A 19438-nucleotide genomic window follows, 5' to 3' on the forward strand; every position below is an offset into this window, starting at 1 on the left:
TGCCTGGATACAGCCCTTAGCCGTTGTATATTGGCTATATACACACCACAAACCCCTGAGGTGCCTTATTGCTATTTTAACTGTTTAACGTGATTAGAGCAGTAAAAATGAACATTTTATCATACCAGTGGTATATGGTCTGATATTCCACAGCTGTCAGCCAATCAGCACTCAAACCACCCAATTCATGATGCATATTGTTGCCATGTGAAGAGGTTATCACCACAAAAAAAAAAAAAAAAAAAACAGTCTGCTTAGTTGAATAACTGTTGGATGGCAGAAGTGTTTTGAGTATTTTAATTGAAAAATAGTAATCATTGAATCAAGGGAAACAGCACTTTAAACATAAGAAATTTTATTGACATGTTTCTGTACAGACAAGAAATGACAGATAGCAGAGATGACAAAACAGACAGATAATGGAACACTGGAAAGGTTGAGACTGACATGTCAGTGAATACAGCTTGGAAGAGCACAATTACGCAAACATTTAGGCCAGCTCCTCTTCTCCCTCCTCCTCAAACTCTCCCTCCTCCTCAGCGGTGGCGTCCTGGTACTGCTGGTACTCAGACACCAGGTCGTTCATGTTGCTCTCAGCCTCAGTGAACTCCATCTCATCCATACCCTCACCTGTGTACCAATGGAGGAAAGCCTTACGCCTGAACATGGCTGTGAACTGCTCGGAGATACGCTTGAACAGCTCCTGGATGGCTGTGCTGTTGCCAATGAAGGTGGCGGCCATCTTGAGGCCACGGGGGGGAATGTCACAGACGGCGGTCTTGACATTGTTGGGGATCCATTCAACGAAGTAGCTGCTGTTCTTGTTCTGCACGTTCAGCATCTGCTCGTCCACCTCCTTCATGGACATGCGTCCACGGAAGATGGCAGCCACTGTAAGGTAGCGTCCGTGGCGGGGGTCGCAGGCGGCCATCATGTTCTTGGCGTCGAACATCTGCTGGGTGAGCTCGGGAACAGTGAGGGAGCGGTACTGCTGGCTTCCCCTGCTTGTGAGGGGGGCAAAGCCGGGCATGAAGAAGTGGAGACGGGGGAATGGCACCATGTTGACGGCCAGCTTGCGGAGGTCAGCATTCAGCTGTCCTGGGAATCGCAGGCAGGTTGTGACGCCGCTCATTGTGGCCGACACCAGGTGGTTTAGGTCGCCGTAGGAGGGAGTAGTGAGTTTCAGGGTACGGAAGCAGATGTCATAGAGAGCCTCGTTGTCAATACAGAAGGTCTCGTCAGTGTTTTCCACTAGCTGGTGGACTGACAGGGTGGCATTGTAGGGCTCCACCACAGTGTCTGATACTTTGGGTGAGGGCACCACGCTGAAGGTGTTCATGATGCGGTCGGGGTACTCTTCACGGATCTTGCTGATGAGCAGGGTGCCCATCCCAGAGCCAGTTCCACCTCCCAGGGAGTGGGTGAGCTGGAAGCCCTGTAGACAGTCACAGCTCTCTGCCTCCTTCCTCACAACATCCAGGACTGAGTCCACCAGCTCAGCTCCCTCTGTGTAGTGGCCCTTGGCCCAGTTGTTTCCAGCACCACTCTGGCCTGCAAAATAAGAGATTTGTAAATCATCTCTCCTTTCTTTGGTGACATTATATACAGTATCTTGTGTCAGATTCATAAAGTAAAATACAAAGCAAAGGGACCTACCGAACACAAAGTTGTCAGGTCTGAAGATCTGGCCGAAGGGTCCGGATCTCACAGAGTCCATGGTCCCTGGCTCCAAGTCGACAAGCACAGCGCGGGGCACGTATTTACCACCTAGACAACCATGAGGCAAAGAAAGGTAAATGTCAGAACCACACATGTAATAAATTGAAGTATAATAGAATGTAATGAATGTGGTAATAAATTAGACAAACAAGGCTTACCTGAGGCTTCATTGTAGTACACGTTAATCCTATCTAGCTGGAGGTCACTGTCCCCATGGTATGTACCAGTTGGGTCAATGCCATGTTCGTCACTGATCACCTCCCAGAACTGCAAGAGGAGCATTAGGTTTAGTCTACAGCGCACAATATTAGGTAAGCTAATATGTCATTCAAAGTGGGATCCATTCATCAAATGCATGTAAACAATAAATACCATTACACTGGTAGGCCTATGCAATTATTACATCGGTTCAATATTCTCAGTTGATCACCTCATTGGATCAAATTTACTTTATTGCATTGAACGTTAGATAGGCCTACATACGTTTATGAGTTAGGCATCTGGAATGAAAACCTCCCTCCTATACAATTCCGCGCGCGCGGCATGACCTCCGATTGGCTGAAACCCATCAGTTATGGTTTTGAAATTCTCAAAACGTCACTTGATGAAACACAGCCCACATCCGCCAGAAAAACGGGCGGGGCACGCGCTCAATGAATCGAAAAAAGTGTAGGCCATAATGTATCGTTGAACAAATGTCCAATTCTTTCCTTTTTTGGGGGGGGGGGGGGGGGGTAAGAATTCTTATTTATATTAAAACAACCGAATTGTTTTCACTACTGAAGGGATTAGTTGTAATATGGCCATGTTATTTGGCATCTGAACTACTTCCCATTTTGCGCATTGCAGTAGGTCGGGTAAATTATGGTAATCCATAGGCCCACCTATATTCATATTTAATCGATCATTGTGATATCGTTAAGAAATGGCATTTAATTATTTTTTTGTATGAATACCCATTCTCATGTATATTGACTTACTCGCCAGTACAGTGTCAAGATTATTTCGAGACCAAATAAAACCGGTAGAATAAAAATATACAGAAGTGCATAACACCAAAACTCTTTTCATTTGTACACAACAAACAAACCAATCAATAGGTTAGGAATATAATTAAGTCATTTTCATTAACAATACAGTTCTTTGGGTGTGGTTAACTGGACACTCATACAAAGAACCGGCGATTTTACGCATGCCTATTTATCGCACGAGTTGCACCAAATTCATTAAAAAAATTGTACAAACCTTAGCTCCGATCTGGTTTCCACACTGTCCAGCCTGAAGATGCACAATTTCCCTCATTTTTACTTTGACTGTAGAACAACTCTTATGCGAATAAAAACCAGTTCTATCCGTTCTTAGACTGCGCTGAAAGAATGTGCTACCTCACTATATAAGAAGAACTTTGTGCCCTCCCCTTATAATCATGTCACCAAATCTGAAACATTTATTGGCTAACGCTTATTAGACCCAGTTATTGACACACTTCTACACCAATCATATTCATACAGAATGATTTTCGTTGGCCTGTTCTTTCTGTCATTCAAACTGAACGCAAACGTGTGATTCTCACATAATCTTGAAGATTTGTCCTACTTCCTTTATGCCGGCGAAAATCTGATCACCTTTTAAACTATAATTTCTAACTATATTTTGTCCAATAAACCGCACAGAGTCCATGATTAAGAGAGGCATCCGTTAACTCAAAAAAAATACGTGAAACGTTTTCACCTTAAATGGTAAAACTACGAAATACCTCACCAATTTATTCCACGTCCACGTGGCTCATTGTTACTTTGTAACCATTCCTGGCATTATTATTTTGCTTCGTGGCGGTAAAAGGCAGCTATTTCGTCTTAAAATGTACATTTTGCTATAGAAAATGTGTCCAACTAAATATTATATGTGTTCTGCCAAGAAAGGGATCTAATATGTTATCGAACAGAAGTCAGTTATTTTGTTATCTAATATAATAATCTAAATGTAACAAGCTACAGCCGGTGGCACCAGGCCGGAAACATTCGATGAGATTATATTTTCCCAGAGTCATTTATATCTCCAATTCTCAGTGTTATTGTTGTTACATATTTCTGATTATGGGCGACTCCCTTTTTGCGCATTGTTAAACATGGCTGCCTGGGCTGTGTCAGGTGCGACACACAGACATCTTGGCTGCTGCTCCTTTCCCCTTAAAGACCACAGTGAGAACTTCATCACAGGATTATCATACATAAAGCTAGAAGAAATCCTGCATTTACATAGCCTATTATTTGGAATTAATCCATGTCTGATAATATAATGTGTCTCTATGCAAATGCCAATGGCAGACTCTGACCTGTGAACCAAAATATCCGGCTCCTTAGTATGTATTACTGTTCACAAGATAGTCTAGTCATAAAGTGACAGACAGTCCAGTAAAAGGTTTAAGATGCCATGTTAAATTGTATAAATTATTGTATTGGCAAAGTCTCAATTATATAACATTAAACAACAGGTACATGGTGAAATGAAACAGCTCAAATCCAGTTTAGCATACACTATCGATCTCAACACCCCAGGGAGACAGCCACAGTCTGGAAGGAGGAACAGAACTGGGAGGGGTGCAGCAACAGGAGAGAGATAGCGGGCTTGGGAAGGGAGCAGTGCATGGCTGAGTCAGTGCTGGAATTAGGGCAGGGGGGCTTATTAATAGTTAAACTGTGTGCCAGGGGGAGAATGCGTCCGTGACGCCAGCACTCATCAACTGCATGGGCACAGAGCTGTGCGTTGGAGGACAGAGGAGAGACACCCTGTTTCTTTGCTAGTTATGAACGATATCCATTGAGCAGACCTTGGTAGAGGACCTAGTTTGATGATAAAGGCCCACTTACAGCTCTTACCACTGTATGCATTACATGCATTTTCATGCCAACAAATGCTCAGCATATGTGGGAACACCTCCTTCAAGAATGTTGGAAAAGCATTCCTCATGAAGCTGGTTGAGAGAATTTGTTTTAATTTTATCTTTATTTAACTAGGCAACTACCTTGTTCAGGGGCAGAATGACATATTTTTATTTTGTCAGCTCGGGGATTCGCTCTAGCAACCTTTCGGTTACTGGCCCAATGCTCTAACCACTAGGCTACCTGTGCCAAGAGTGTGCAAAGCTGTCATCAAGGCAAAGGGTGGCTAATTTGAAGAATCTGAAATATATATTTTTTTAACAAGTTTTGGTTACTGCATTATTCCATGTGTGTTATTTCATAGTTTTGATGTCTTCACTATCATTCTACAATGTAGAAAATAGTACATAGTATGCAGAATACTAGCCTAGACATATGCCTATGACTGCAGGCGCTGTTCAGTTGGGCTGGTGGCAAATATGACCAACATTTAATCCAAATCTCAACCACAGTGTACTTTCAACGAAAGTTTCATGGCCCCCTCCATTCTTCATACCCTGTAGTGGTCACAGTCACAGAGGACAGGGCACAGTCAGCTGGGTGTGTTAATAGTAACAAGGGGAAAACGGTGGGGCTTTCTTTGTTGGGGCTGACAGAAGAAGAGGAGAGACAAAAGTAATCAGTCACAAAGGCATTTCCATGAATAACATTCTACACAGTGGTAGCAGCTCACTATGGTTTCACACAATACTTCTCCCATACCATCCTCTGTCTGTCACTCATATTATCCCCATTCTAGTTCTGTCTCAACCTAGCCTGTATCTTAGCCTTAGCTTCAATCTCAGTTAAAAGTAGCAGACAGAAAAGGGATGGGCCTATCCAACAATAGACAGCCTCAAGACAGGACTGCGGGAGTGACATTTCCTTTTCATCCAACCCATTTTTATCCCTCTGCAGTTGCTACTGCTCTGCAGTAAATTCATTATTCATCTGTTTGGAGCGGAATAGAATCTGACTGTACCCTGTGTGGTGTGATGTCATTTGATGTGAGGCTGACAACAAGCTGAGTGTGTCTGCTGTACATCCGCATAAAAGCCCCTCCGAGTCGAAGGGAGGGTATTTGCTGGCCTCTTTGTGGACTTAGGTAGCAATTTTCTAAAATTTGGCCATAATGATACCTCATTATCTGCTCACGGTAACATACAGCCTGGCTGTCCCACTAGACTAGAGCTCCCCAGAAGGTTGATGGTTAAATTGCCTTGTCCTGACTCTGCATCTTTCCTGCATCTCCCCACCCTCTGCAGTATTGCACCCTATCCTCTCTGTAGACTGCCAGATAGTGTTGCAGTGGTACATTATGCTACACCCATAGCAAAAGGATTAGAACACTGTAGATATAACAGAATCCGTGTTATATCTTTATTACTACATTATTCTCAGGGTGGTGTGAGAAAGCGGTAGACAGAGCTCCACATCCACATTGTTTGCTCTTGTAATTGATCATCATAACAAAGAGACCATGACCATGCAAAAAAAGACTCCCTGGCAGAATGCAAATGCTAGCCAGCCTACAATAGTTGCAGTTGGAATGTCATGTTGCTATCCAAGCACTGCGTCCTGACCGTTTTCTACCAGTGTAGAACACGTACACACAAGGCAATTTATAAATGGATGCTGATTTGCAACAGGTTGACAGTGGACATATATCTAAAAGATTGTAAAGCACTTGCCACGCCCAGTCTGCCCAGCTTCAAGAGTTAGCCAGCATATTGGTACAGACAGAAGGTTACTTGCTATAAGAGGGTTCTCCAAACAGTTATTTGGGTGACATTTAGTAGTCTAAAACCAAAAATCACAGGTGGTCTGCCCTGGCCTGCACTATACACTACAATTGTGGGTGGAATGGGGGGTGGGACTAATATTACAGGGCAGGTGTTGGACAGGAACAGCTGTGTCTCACAGTTATCATGTACTGCACCTTTGTCTCATGTCTGCACTGATTGGTTGAGGGACGATCGTCGCGTAGGAGTGACGCCATCTGACGTGAGGCAGTGGCACTGTACAGTATGTCTACTGAGGGACCCCAATGATTCAGCCACAACTTTCCTCAGTATTTACATTCACTCTGAGATGCTGTTACAATAAATAGATGTCTGATCCCTATCTCTAAGTGTAGTAAACTGTATCACCATAGCTGTCCTTAATACAGCATAACAATCTGTGAGTGAATGGGGGAGTTTCATTATTGTAAGAGAGAGGAAGGGGGAGGGAGGGCACTCCTTCAATGGTGGGAGAGTAGGCTAGGCTGCAGTATGAATACTGGAACAGTGCCCAGACACAGAGAGGGAATGCATCCTTCTTCCATTGATTTTACAGAGATTGGCCATGCATGCTTGCCTTTAACTGTGCTTCTTTATCTGTCTCCATAGCTGGTCCCCTGGGAGAACAGTCAGTCAGGAAGCACAGCTGATGCTAATGCTGCCGGACATTCAGCTCCAGACTATGCAGCACATCCACTGAGCTTACTGATGATGATGATACGTACTCAGAGAACATAGTCAGCTGTGGCGCGGGGATGTCCAGCCCTCCACTATGACACTTACCAAAACAGGCTTACCAAAAAATCCCATTACAGACAATATACTTTGCTGGTTATGTAGGGTGCTATCACTGCCACTGGCGGACTGACGGAGTGGGATTGTGGCTGAGATGAAAGGTAATGGGTGTGTTTGAGGATGAGCCGGTACACTAGATCAATCTGGATTTATAACCTTCTGGAGGGTGCTAATGTAATACTGCTGCATCTGGGATTTTGAGATTAGATTTCCCAAAGACAATTCAAATACATATTTTCATGACCTCTTGTAATAAATACTGGCCCACTAGAGGGCCCTCAGAAAAAGCCTCATATCTGATGTATGGTACAATAGGTTGTGCCGAGCAGATGTTGAGATGGTTCAAATCATTTTGATCAATACTGTCCATTCATTAATAAATCAATTGCATGTGGGCTCTTTCAAGTCAATCTTTAATCAAATTAATGTAGTCTCCCCATCAAATGTATTTTTCTCTGTGGCATTTTTTCTCTTTCCTAAGGGCAGAGATTATCTCCAAATGGTTTAAATGAGCTCTGTGGTAGTGACATAGATTTGAATCACTCAATCAATGATTTCAATAAATAAATATTGCCTACCATTTATAGTGTTTATTGAAGCATATTGGACACAACTACATTCACCCAAAATAAAAAAATCTCTGGGATAGTTTACAAACATATACTCATTTGGTGTGATGATCTCTTTCAGAGGCCTGCCACTGGAGGCAGCTGCTAAGCAGTCCATTGTGTGTCGACTCCAAACCCCTCCCTTATTCCACACCCACTCCCAACACTCCCTGAGAGCAATCACATACCAACCTACTGCCATTTACTGACATCTACTGCCATCTTCTGGCTGTATTGGAAACCATGGCTGTTTATGGATTATTGGAAAAAGACATCCCAGCACACTGGCATTCTTGTATGGGTGTATGGATTCATCAAAACAAATCCTAGGTTTGTTAAAAATCATGATGAGAAAGTTGAAAAGCATGTAGGAACGCCATTGTGTTGGACTTTCTTTGTTTAATATTGAGTTATTTTCTCTGTGTACCTGAAGCAGTAGAAGATGTCTGTTAACAATCCTCCTCTTTCATTAGCTTGACTATGCAAGTGTCCCAGATATGGCTCATTGAAAACAGAACAGACCATGAGTATGAGCATGCAGGATCATTTGAATATGTTAGATGTAGGGTTTTACACCCCGTTTATCTGAGTCGCAGATCGTCCCTGTTGCCTAGTGACTGTCATCTAGTTTTTCAATGAACAAAACTCCAACTGTCTCAACAGTGAATATTGTATGTTTAGCTTATGACAACATTACAATTCAACACGGATGTCTTGTAAAGCAAAAGCAAAACTTTATTTTTCATTTAAAATACATGAAACCGTACGTCTTTCTTACAGTGAAGGTGATTGGAAATGGTTTGTGTCGATTGGTAAGCCTGTTACGGAGTGAAGCAGCTGCAGACCAATATGACCAACGATGAGGGTCCGTCGACATGCAGACAGGAGAAGGCTGATCACTATGGCTCCTATAGCACAGTGCATGTTGCCTCGGAGCGAGGTGGTTGGGTAGAGGTGTCTGAACCAGAGGTGTTCTTCTCGCCACCACCTAACAATGCAGAGCCTTTTATTACACTGGAAAGAGACAACAGAGAATGGTGAAGCATGAGCCTGCTGACATGAGGGGTTAGTAAACTGGGGTAACGTGCAAGAGCAGCATGTACTGTATACCAACACTGTACCCCATGACACTCCAGTTACCGTAACAGAACATGACTGGCTTAGTTATCAATTCAGGAGTAAATCATTGATTTTGAATAGACAATCAGTTACCTTCAGGGAGGACGTTATCTATAAAGTATCCCTCCATGTTCATGTTTCCTGCTGGGTTGTACTGGCCTACCACAAAGACAGTCTCGCCATTAATCCCCAGGCCCACCCCCACCTCAGTACTCTCCTTCCACACCACCTGGGTGAAATGGCCTATTGGAGAAATGCCACAATACATAAGGTTATGATTAAAGCGCCCCTCTCTGGGTCTTGGCTTTGTTATATCCAATATGGTTGAAAGCTTTCTGTTTAAGTTCGACATAATTTGCGTTCTGAACACGTGATCTCAAACCACACATTTTCCAGAAAGATGTGTAAAGCAGTGTACTAGTGTCTGAGGCGAATCCAGGTTCGCTGAAGTTGTAGTCTTTGATCTCGCTGTACCAGTTGTCGACAGCCTCCTTCCCTAAAACATGCAGTCAGGTACAAATGTAAGGACCCCTCCTACTTGACATGGCAAATACACACGGTAATCTGAATGAGTATTAGCACATCTACGGCGAGAGTACTAGTATCAAAGACCCATGAGCCGTCAAATTCTAAAACCCAACTTGACAGTGTCAAAGTGAATTATTGTAACCCACCCGTTAGAGTATTGGGGGCAGAGCTCCATGTGTAGTAGAGGTTCTCTCCATTGTTCGTGTTGCTGTGCTGCATGGTATTGATTGCTACCAAGTGGTCAGCCCATTCCTGAGCAGAGTTGCACAGGTCTCTGTTCAAGGTCAGTTCGGGGGTGCCATGCTTTCTCCTATATGCATTGTGGGTATCCAGAAACTCCTTTTTAAAGCTCGCACCTAATAAAATATGCCAATTTAGATTCCACTTTTTCTCTTTTTTTAAAAGATACTTAGCTAAATACAGGGACATATTTTGAATTCATATATTTATATTTATTTATTCAGCAATATTTTTTTGTTATTTTGTCAGAATTTTGGAATTACACAGTCACCATAGACAACTTTCTTGAATATAGACCAGTGTAGAACGCGGCAAATACTGACCTCCCATATTGCTTTTTATGTGTTAAGAGCTGCAAGACAAAAGTAGGTATGGTAAGACTCATTCAAATGAAGAACACCAAAAAAAAGAATAATAAGGTTTTAATTCTGTGTATAATTCCATTATAAACCTAATTTAATTAATTCCATTATTGGATGTTGACCGTAAGAGGGATGCTCATAGTAATAATACATGCATTATTCTCTAACTGTATTATCCAAGCACTCACCTTTATATTATGTAGCGGTTGTGGTTTGTCTTCTTTACCTCCTTGTCTCTATATGTTGAGACCGAGAAAGCACTTATATAGTTCAGCTGGATCATCTAAAACTGTATGTAGGACACACCCTCTCTCCTCCCTGTAATTATCTGAAGCATTTTGCATTTTGGTAACATGCAGGGAGGGACCTGCTCTTCCACTATGTTGCTGCTCTTCCACTATGTCCACTATGATGCTGAGAGACCAGAGACATGGCTGTTGATTTCACCACTGAAACAAAATAGTGAGACAATAATAAGATGTTCTGAGAAGGTTAATGATGTTTAGTGAATGTCCTTGATTCTGCCCCTCCTAATTATTTATATTATTACTTGATGACAGACAAGAAACACTGTCTTTGATCAAACCAATAACCAGTTCCTGATGGAATCATGTCTTGTGCTCTATATTTCTTCTAATCCCTACATAACAAACAGATTAAGAGGCTCTTTTACCATTGCTCAATCTAGGTACCACCCTGGTTTATTAACCATTATACAATGGGGTGGGTCTAATCCTGAATGCTGATTGGTTAAAATCACATTCCAGCTAGTGTCAATTCCACAAGTTACCACCAGCTAATCTATGATGTTAAAATGCCTATTTACTCTGTTCCATCTGACTGCGCAACTGTCTCAGCCCAGCCAGGCAATTTATAAACTTGATCTCCACTATAAAAAGCATCTCGACATTATTTTACATTTCTTTTAGACTAACATTTAATTTTCAACAGTGGAGATTTGTATAAACCTTGCGTTCTGTCTCTCCGACATTTTCAACATTGTTTCAATATTCAAATTCGATCTCCAGCAAACTCATAATAATGAACATATCGGGAGTATACAGTTGAAGTCGGAAGTTTACATACACTTAGGTTGGAGTCATTAAAACTTGTTTTTCAACCACTCCCCAAATGTCTTGTTAACAAACTATAGTTTTGGCAAGTCGAATAGGACATCTACTTTGTGCATGAGACAAGTAAGTGTTCCAACAATTGTTTACAGACAGATTATTTCACTTATAATTCACTGTATCACAATTCCAGTGGGTCAGAAGTTTACTTACACTAAGTTGACTGTGCCTTTAAACAGCTTGGAAAACTCCAGAAAATGATGTCATGGCTTTAGAAGCTTCTGATAATTGATCATTTGAGTCAATTGGAGGTGTACGTGTGGATGTATTTCAAGGCCTACCTTCAAACTCAGTGCCTCTTTGCTTGACATCATGGGAAAATCAAAAGAAATCAGCCAAGACCTCAGAAAAAATTGTAGACCTCCACAAGTCTGGTTCATCCTTGGGAGCCACTTCCAACGCCTGAAGGTACCACGTTCATCTGTAGAAGCAATAGTACGCAAGTAGGAACACAATGGGATCACGCAGCCGTCATACCGCTCAGGAAGGCGACGCATTCTGTCTCCTAGAGTGCAAATCAATCCCTGAACAACAGCAAAGGACCTTGTGAAGATGCTGGAGGAAACAAGTACAAAAGTATGTATATCCACAGTAAAACAAGTCCTATATCGACACAACCTGAAAGGCCGCCCAGCAAAGAAGAAGCCACTGCTCCAAAACTGCCATAAAAAACAGACTATGGTTTGCAACTGCACATGAAGACAAAGATTGTACTTTTTGGAGAAATGTTCTCTGCTCTGATGAAACAAACATAGAACTGTTTGGCCATTACGACCATCGTTACGTTTGGAGGAAAATGGGGGAGGCTTGCAAGCCGAGGAACACCAACCCAACCATGAAGCACGGGGGTGGCAGCATCATGCTGTGGGGGTGCTTTGCTGCAGGAGGGACTGGTGCACGTCATAAAATAGATGGCATCGTGAGGATGGAAAATTATATGGATATTTTGAAGCAACATCTCAAGACATCAGTCAAGAAGTTAAAGCCTGGTTGCAAATGGGTCTTCCAAATGGACAGTGACCCCAAGCATACTTCCAAAGTTGTGGCAAAATGGCTTAAGGACAACAAAGTCAAGGTATTGCAGTGGCCATCACAAAGACCTGACCTCAATCCAATAGAACATTTGTGGGCAGAACTGAAAAAGTGTGAGCGAGAAAGGAGGCCTACAAACTTGACTCAGTTACACCAGCTCTGTCAGGAGGAATGGGACAAAATTCACCCAACTTATTGTGGGGAGCTTGTGGAAGGCTACACGAAACGTTTGACCCAAGTTAAACAATTTAAAGGCAATGCTACCAAATACTTATTGAGTGTATGTAAACTTCTGACCCACTGGGAATGTGATGAAAGAAATTAAAGCTGAAATAATTCATTCTCTGTACTATTATTCTGACACTTCACATTCTTAAAATAAAGTGGTGATCCTAACTGACCTAAGACAAGGAATATTTACTTGGATTAAATTTCAGGAATTGTGAAAAACTGAGTTTAAATGTATTTGGCTAATTTGTATGTAAACTTCCGACTTCAACTGTGTATACAATGAAATCTCAATTGAAAAAAGGTCAAACGAAACGATGTGCAGTTAGTTTGCAGTTTTGTGTTGTGTTGTTGGCTAGCTCCTCTGAGTGTCCTGATGAGAGAGCACATTTTCTATGGATGTTTTCAAATAAATGTCACTAGAAAACAGCTTAAACATATGCAAATGCAGCTACTTTGTTGTTATTCTGGCTGCACTGGCTGCACTTGACCGTAAGTTAGCCGTAGTTTGCTAGCTAGCAAGCAAGGGATAAGAACATTGCCAGCCAATATGGCAATGGAACATTTAGAACGAACAACTGGGTCGTGTCCATAGCTACAGAACAAAAAGAATGAACAACTGGGTCACGTTGCTGGCAACCGAACCAATAGAACGAAAAACTAGCCGGCTTGGGTAGCAATCCAAGATTTGTTGTGGGACAATATCTTGTGGAAGGATGAAATAGCATGAATAAATTCATAAAAACAACGCCTAATATATCCTAATAATCTCAGCAAAAAAAGAAACGGCCCTTTTTCAGGAACCGGTCTTTCAAAGATAATTCATAAAAGTCCAAATAACTTCACAGATCTTCATTGTAAAGGATTTAAACACTGTTTCCCATGCTTGCTCAATGAACCATAAACAATTAATGAACATGCACCTGTGGAACGGTTGTTAAGACACTAATAGCTTACAGACGTTAGGCAATTAAGGTCACAGTTATGAAAACTTAGGACACTAAAGATGCCTTTCTACTGACTCCAAAAGAAAACACCAAAAGAAAGATGCCCAGGGTCCCTGCTTATCTGCGTGAATGTGCCTTAGGCATGCTGCAAGGAGGCATGAGGACTGCAGATATGGCCAGGGCAATAAATTGCAATGTGAGAAGCCTAAGACAGTGCTACAGGGAGACAGGACAGATAGCTGATCGTCCTCGCAGTGGCAGACCATGTGTAACAACACCTGCACAGGATCGGTACATCCGAACATCAGGTACAGGTATGGGATGGCAACAACTGCCCGAGTTACACCAGGAACGCACAATCCCTCCATCAGTGCTCAGACTGTCCGCAATAGGCGGAGAGAGGCTGGACTGAGGGCTTGTAGGCCTGTTGTAAAGCAGATCCTCACCAGACATCACCGGCAACAACGTCGCCTATGGACACAAACCCACCGTCGCTGGACCAGACAGGACTGGCAAAAAGTGCTCTTCACTGACGAGTCGCGTTTTTGTCTCACCAGGAGTGATGGTTGGATTCGTGTTTATCGTCGAAGGAATGAGCGTTACACCGAGGCCTGTACTCTGGAGCGGGATCGATTTGAAGGTGGAGGATCCGTCATGGTCTGGGGCGGTGTGTCACAGCATCATTGGACTGAGCTTGTTGTCATTGCAGGCAATCTCAACACTGTGCGTTACAGGGAAGACATCCTTCTCCCTCATGTGGTACCCTTCCTGCAGGCTCATCCTGACATGACCCTCCAGCATGACAATGCTACCAGCCATACTGCTCGTTCTGTGCGTGATTTCCTTGCAGGTGCCTTGGTGGATGAGTGGGGTGACATCTCACAGCAAGAACTAGCACATCTGGTGCAGTCCATGAGGATGAGATGCACTGCAGTACTTAATGCAGCTGGTGGCCACGCCAGATACTGACTGTTACTTTTGATTTTGAACCCCCCTTTGTTCAGGGACACATTATACCATTTCTGTTGGTCACATGTCTCTGGAACTTGTTCAGTTTATGTCTCAGTTGTTGAATCTTGTCATGTTCATACAGATATTTACACACGTTAAGTTTGCTGAAATTAAACGCAGTTGACAGTGAGAGGATGTTTCTTTTTTTGCTGAGTTCATATCTTATAAACACTGGCTTCTCTGGCATTAGCACTTAATTATACATACCAACACATTTGCCAATTGGAATGATGGTAAACTGTTCTAACCCAGGTCTACCCAGGTCTCATAAGATGGCTGGTAAAAGTCCTGTGTAAGGTCATAATGTTTGGTTCAGTTACCACATATTTGCTTGCCTCACAACACATGTCTCATGATGACAGTATTCAAAGCAGCTGATTACATATCCATGGTTTATCCATGACAGACAGGTCAGTTATATAACATAAGCTAAAGTGGGGTTATCCGAGGATGGCCACGTTTACAAGGCCCTATAGAGTGATTTGCATGAAGTAGGCTGATCGTTGTGCCCTGTCGTGGGATGTTTCTTAATTGTCATCCTATCTACTAGTCTGGTTTAATCATGAGACCTAGTAGGACAAAGGGTTTGAACCTACACTTACCAAGGAACCTTTTCTGAATGGAAATGATTTAGGGTTGTAAGTAGGTCTGTCAGTTTTTGTACTCCAGGCAACTAACATCAAGTAAGTATCATTATATTGCACCTTAACTTAAATGATATGAATCACACTGTACCTGCCCAAAGTCTAGAATGCCCTCAGGCATGCAAGTAAACAGGCACAAACATGCATACATGAGCGCCACATACAGTGGTGTCCGCTAATATCGGCACCCTTGATAAACATGAGCGAAATTGACTGTTTAACATAAACAATACATATATTTAGCTCTATTGTATGCTCAAAAATATTTTTATTTAACAAGGCAAGTCAGTTAAGAACACATTTTATTTACAATGACAGCCTAGGAACAGTGGGTTAACTTGCTTGTTCAGGGGCAGAACCACAGGTTCTTACGTTGTCAGCTTGGGGATTCGATCAAGCAACCTTTCGGATACTGGCCCAACACTTTAACCACTAGGCTACCTGCCACCCCGAAATATAATTCAATTTTTTTACTAATACAATTGCTCAGAGGAAGAGATTTTGTTTAACAAGTAATATTTTCTTTTCGCAAAAAGGTAGAGTTCAAAATGATTGACACCCCTAAAGATTCTTATAAGTAAAGTAGTCAAAAGTTTAGTATTTGGGCCCATATTCCTAGCACACAATGACTACATCAAGGTTGTAACTCTACAAACTTGTTGGATGCATTTGCAGGTCGTTTTGGTTGTGTTTCAGATTATTTTGTGCCCAGTAGAAATTCATGGTAAGTAATGTATTTTGTCATTTGGGAGTCAGTTTTATTATAAATAAGAATAGATTATGTTTCTAAACACTTCTACATTCATGTGGATGCTACCATGATTACAGATAATACTAAATTAATCGTGAACAATGATGAATGAGAAAGTTACAGAGGGTGATAGATCATATCCCCAAGACATGTTAACCTCTCACTACTACTGTATCAATAACAGGGGAGGTAAGCATATCTTGGGGGTATGATCTTTGACCCTCTGTAACTTTCTTACTCATCGTTATTCACAATTCATTCAGGATTATCCATAATCATGGTAGTATTCATTAATGTAGAAGTGTTTAGAAACATAATCTGTTCTTGCACAATGTGTATCTAATGGCAGGTTGTGAGCATGTTGAGAAATATGAAGAAATATGTCAGTCTCACAGTTTCATTATCCTTATACAGTACATATGTAGGACATATCATCAGAAATAGGGGTATTGTAAAGCAGTTGGCTACTGTAAAAATGTAGCACGGTGTTGTATGCCATTTCTGCCCCATGCAACTTTGTACAAGATCACCTTTGCTATCGCCTGTCTCTCTGCTTGAAATTAATCAGCTTACAGTGTATCAATGAAATTCAAATGAGTGAAATATATTGTTAAATACAACCCAGGTATTTCAGCAGTGCATTGTACAGTACACTATAATTCCAAATAGATAGATTGAATATTTTTCCAAATTAAAAGAGTGATTTGGTGCAGTGAACAAGTGACTTTGTGAATTTTCTTGTTGTACACAGTCAATTGATTGATATTTATTTTAAACTGTCATTTTTACTCATCTTTATAAAGGGTGTCAATCATTTCGGACCCTACTGTACACACACACACACACACGCGCATGCACGCATACACACACCACATACACACAAGACAAGCAGAAAAGGGATGCTTATTTTTATTTTCTGATTTGAATACAAGAGAACAGATGTTTGTCACTTCTCGTTCAGCGTAACGATACAGGAGGACCTGAGATCATTTCACACATTCCTCACCCACTTTCCACGTAGCATGAAAGCCCAGGAAGCTTTCCATGTTCAACTCATTGTTCCACTCATCACTGGTACATTGACCAAGGATAATTATTCATATTTAGGCATGGTGATGCTACTGTAACACTTCAGACAGGTATGAGTTAACCTTGTGGGCTTGTAGGTTTTTCATAGTCATTTACCCTACACAATTACCTGATTTGAAGGCTTTAGATAATTGTCTAACTTTGGCAGTCGTACAAACAATACAACAATTGACAAAGAAATAAACTACAAATACACTATACAATTCAAGATAGGCAATGTTGTAAACTAATTAGTATTCAACTTTCTATTCATAGTATTTATAAAGAGATAAAAGACAGCGTTAGAAGGCACCATTATTGAAATGAAGAAGTACTCAAAAGCCTGAAATTAGGTAGGAATCAACATGGTACGGATAAAAACACAGTAAACTGAGGACATACAGTAGAAGGCACAGTATGTCGGTACAGTATATGAAGGTGTATTGTGATGGAAGTTTGGGAGTGTGTTTTTGTGTTTGGAAAAGTGTGGAGTTAAAAGTGAGTGAAAAAGGGAAATGGTTGCAAATGCCAGAGCCCATGTGTGTCTGCGAGCAAGAGTTGTGACAGAGAGAACTTTCAATTTTGTGCAGATATGGGATATACATTTTAAAATAAATTATAAATATAGTTTATTTATTTATTGTCCTATCATGATGGAATGGTCCCCAGCCCTATAACCTAGACACCCACCTGAGTGATTCATACACTAAGGAGAAGTCCTTCTCTGTTGTATGGGCCTACTGTAAGTAGCCTATACGCAGCCAAAACAGAAAGATGAATGCGGTCAGAGACCCACTAAAACAAATCAAATCAATTCAATTTTTGATAATAAGAAAATAGTAAAAATGAAGAGAAACCCTTCAATGAGTAGGTGTGTCCAAACTTTTGACTGGTACTGTACTATACATTGAAAGTCGTAACACTTGAAATGCATTTTTACATTGGTCCCATTACATGCTCTCTTCTATGTGTCCTTATGTTGCACATACTATATACTTAGACTGTAGTATTTGCGGTGTATGTTACAGATGGTCAACATTTGCGACCCAGATGGTGGTATGAAATATGTCTGAGTGTCGGTGCCATGTTTACAATCAACCTGATTCCTGTTAATCATTCAGGGGTCCAATAAATTATGTAACTTTTGGAAACATTTTCTTCGGGAGGAACATAAGGGCCTTATAAAATGGAAGCAATATGGCTTCAATTGATGTGGCATTTTTCAGATGCAATCACCAGATATTTTTTTCTAATTACAGTTAAACACATGGCTTCCTTAAAAATGTCTTCTTTTATGTAAATATCAATTATCTCTGTAGTGACTGCTTTAGACGTATGCTGTGGGCATAAGCTAGTCTTTTCCACGATACAGTACTGTAACAGAAGTAGCCTGTATTGTCTTTGTAGTTGAGCAAAACATAAAACATCGCCTTTCATAAAGACCCATTATTTTCCATTTGCCTATACGTAGCGCATCATAGAAAGGAGTTTCTAGTAATACTAACTGTGTCACTTGTAATTGGATGAGTTGCCCCCCTTTCACACAGACTCAAATCGCAGGTTCTATTACCATAAAACTAAACTTGAAGTACCATTTTCTAACCCCACCAATGAGTACCAAGAAAAGCATTCTTAGCTGCAAATAAAACTACCCTATAATTTACATCATATATTTAACTGACGATGTTGCAATGGTAGCATGTTGTTTGTGTAACATATCACCAGGGTTTAGGGCAGGAAAGCCCCTTTTAAACATTGTGGTTGAGCTACAGACATCTGGATGTACCATTGGATTTGTCTATTTCTTCTGCATCCGATGGTAACAACCATTAGTCTGATTAATGGGGTGAGACAAGGGCGGATCCCGAAGGGGCCCGGGCCGGGTCTTTTTTTACAAAAATGTCATGAAAATAATGGTTTGCGCTACAAACTTAAAATCTATCTTTTAGCTATCTAGCTAAGACTCACGAACATGGACAATGAGTAACTACCTCAAGCTTGTGACTACACATTTGTTGGATGTATTTGCAGTTTGTTTTGGTTGTGTTTGAGATTATTTTGTGAGTTAATCATGAATAATGATGAGTGAGAAAGTTACAGATGCACAAATATCCTACCCCCGAGATCTTTTTTGGGGGGGTATGATATTTGTGCGTCTGTAACTTTCTCACTCATTATTGCACGTTTTATTCAGGATTATCCGGAATCATAGAAACATATATTCTTCTTTACAATAGAAGTGACTCCAAAATGACACAATACATGATTTACCATTCATTTCTATTGGGCACAAAATAATCTGAATCACAACCAAAACAAACAGCAAATGCATCCAACAAATGTGTAGAGTCACAAGCTTGATGTAATCATTGCGTGCTATGAATATGAGACAATTTTTTTTACTTTTTACTACTTTAACACACATACAAGGGAATTTGTCTCAATACTTTTGGTTCCCTAAAATGGGGGGACTACGTACAAAGAGTGCTGTAATTATTAAACAGTTCACCCGAATTGGATAAAAATACCCTCCAATTAAATATCACAGTCTGAA

General features: G+C 41.2%; 2 protein-coding genes across 3 annotated transcripts; both read right to left on the reverse strand.

Moving 5' to 3' along the window:
* Positions 1–338: 338 nt before the first annotated feature.
* On the reverse strand, positions 339–3098 carry LOC129826121 (tubulin beta-1 chain). The gene is made up of 4 exons (XM_055886475.1): positions 2965–3098; positions 1878–1986; positions 1657–1767; positions 339–1551 (listed from the first exon to the last, which is right to left on the reverse strand). The coding sequence occupies exons 1-4, from the start codon at positions 3019–3021 to the stop codon at positions 491–493; spliced, it is 1338 nt and encodes a 445-aa protein (XP_055742450.1). The 5' UTR covers positions 3022–3098; the 3' UTR covers positions 339–490.
* Positions 3099–8536: 5438 nt separating this feature from the next.
* im:7150988 (Golgi-associated plant pathogenesis-related protein 1) lies at positions 8537–10296 on the reverse strand. Of its 2 annotated transcripts, none has more exons than XM_055886483.1 (6): positions 10262–10296; positions 10035–10063; positions 9618–9827; positions 9362–9439; positions 9037–9186; positions 8537–8812 (listed from the first exon to the last, which is right to left on the reverse strand). In XM_055886483.1, the coding sequence occupies exons 2-6, from the start codon at positions 10039–10041 to the stop codon at positions 8733–8735; spliced, it is 525 nt and encodes a 174-aa protein (XP_055742458.1). In that variant the 5' UTR covers positions 10042–10063; positions 10262–10296; the 3' UTR covers positions 8537–8732. The 2 variants fall into 2 exon arrangements, with proteins under 2 accessions (XP_055742458.1, XP_055742459.1); XM_055886484.1 differs by having other exon boundaries at positions 8537–8838.
* Positions 10297–19438: the final 9142 nt, after the last annotated feature.

This window comes from Salvelinus fontinalis, chromosome 28 (genome assembly GCF_029448725.1).
Source record: "Salvelinus fontinalis isolate EN_2023a chromosome 28, ASM2944872v1, whole genome shotgun sequence".
Taxonomy (NCBI): domain Eukaryota; kingdom Metazoa; phylum Chordata; class Actinopteri; order Salmoniformes; family Salmonidae; genus Salvelinus; species Salvelinus fontinalis.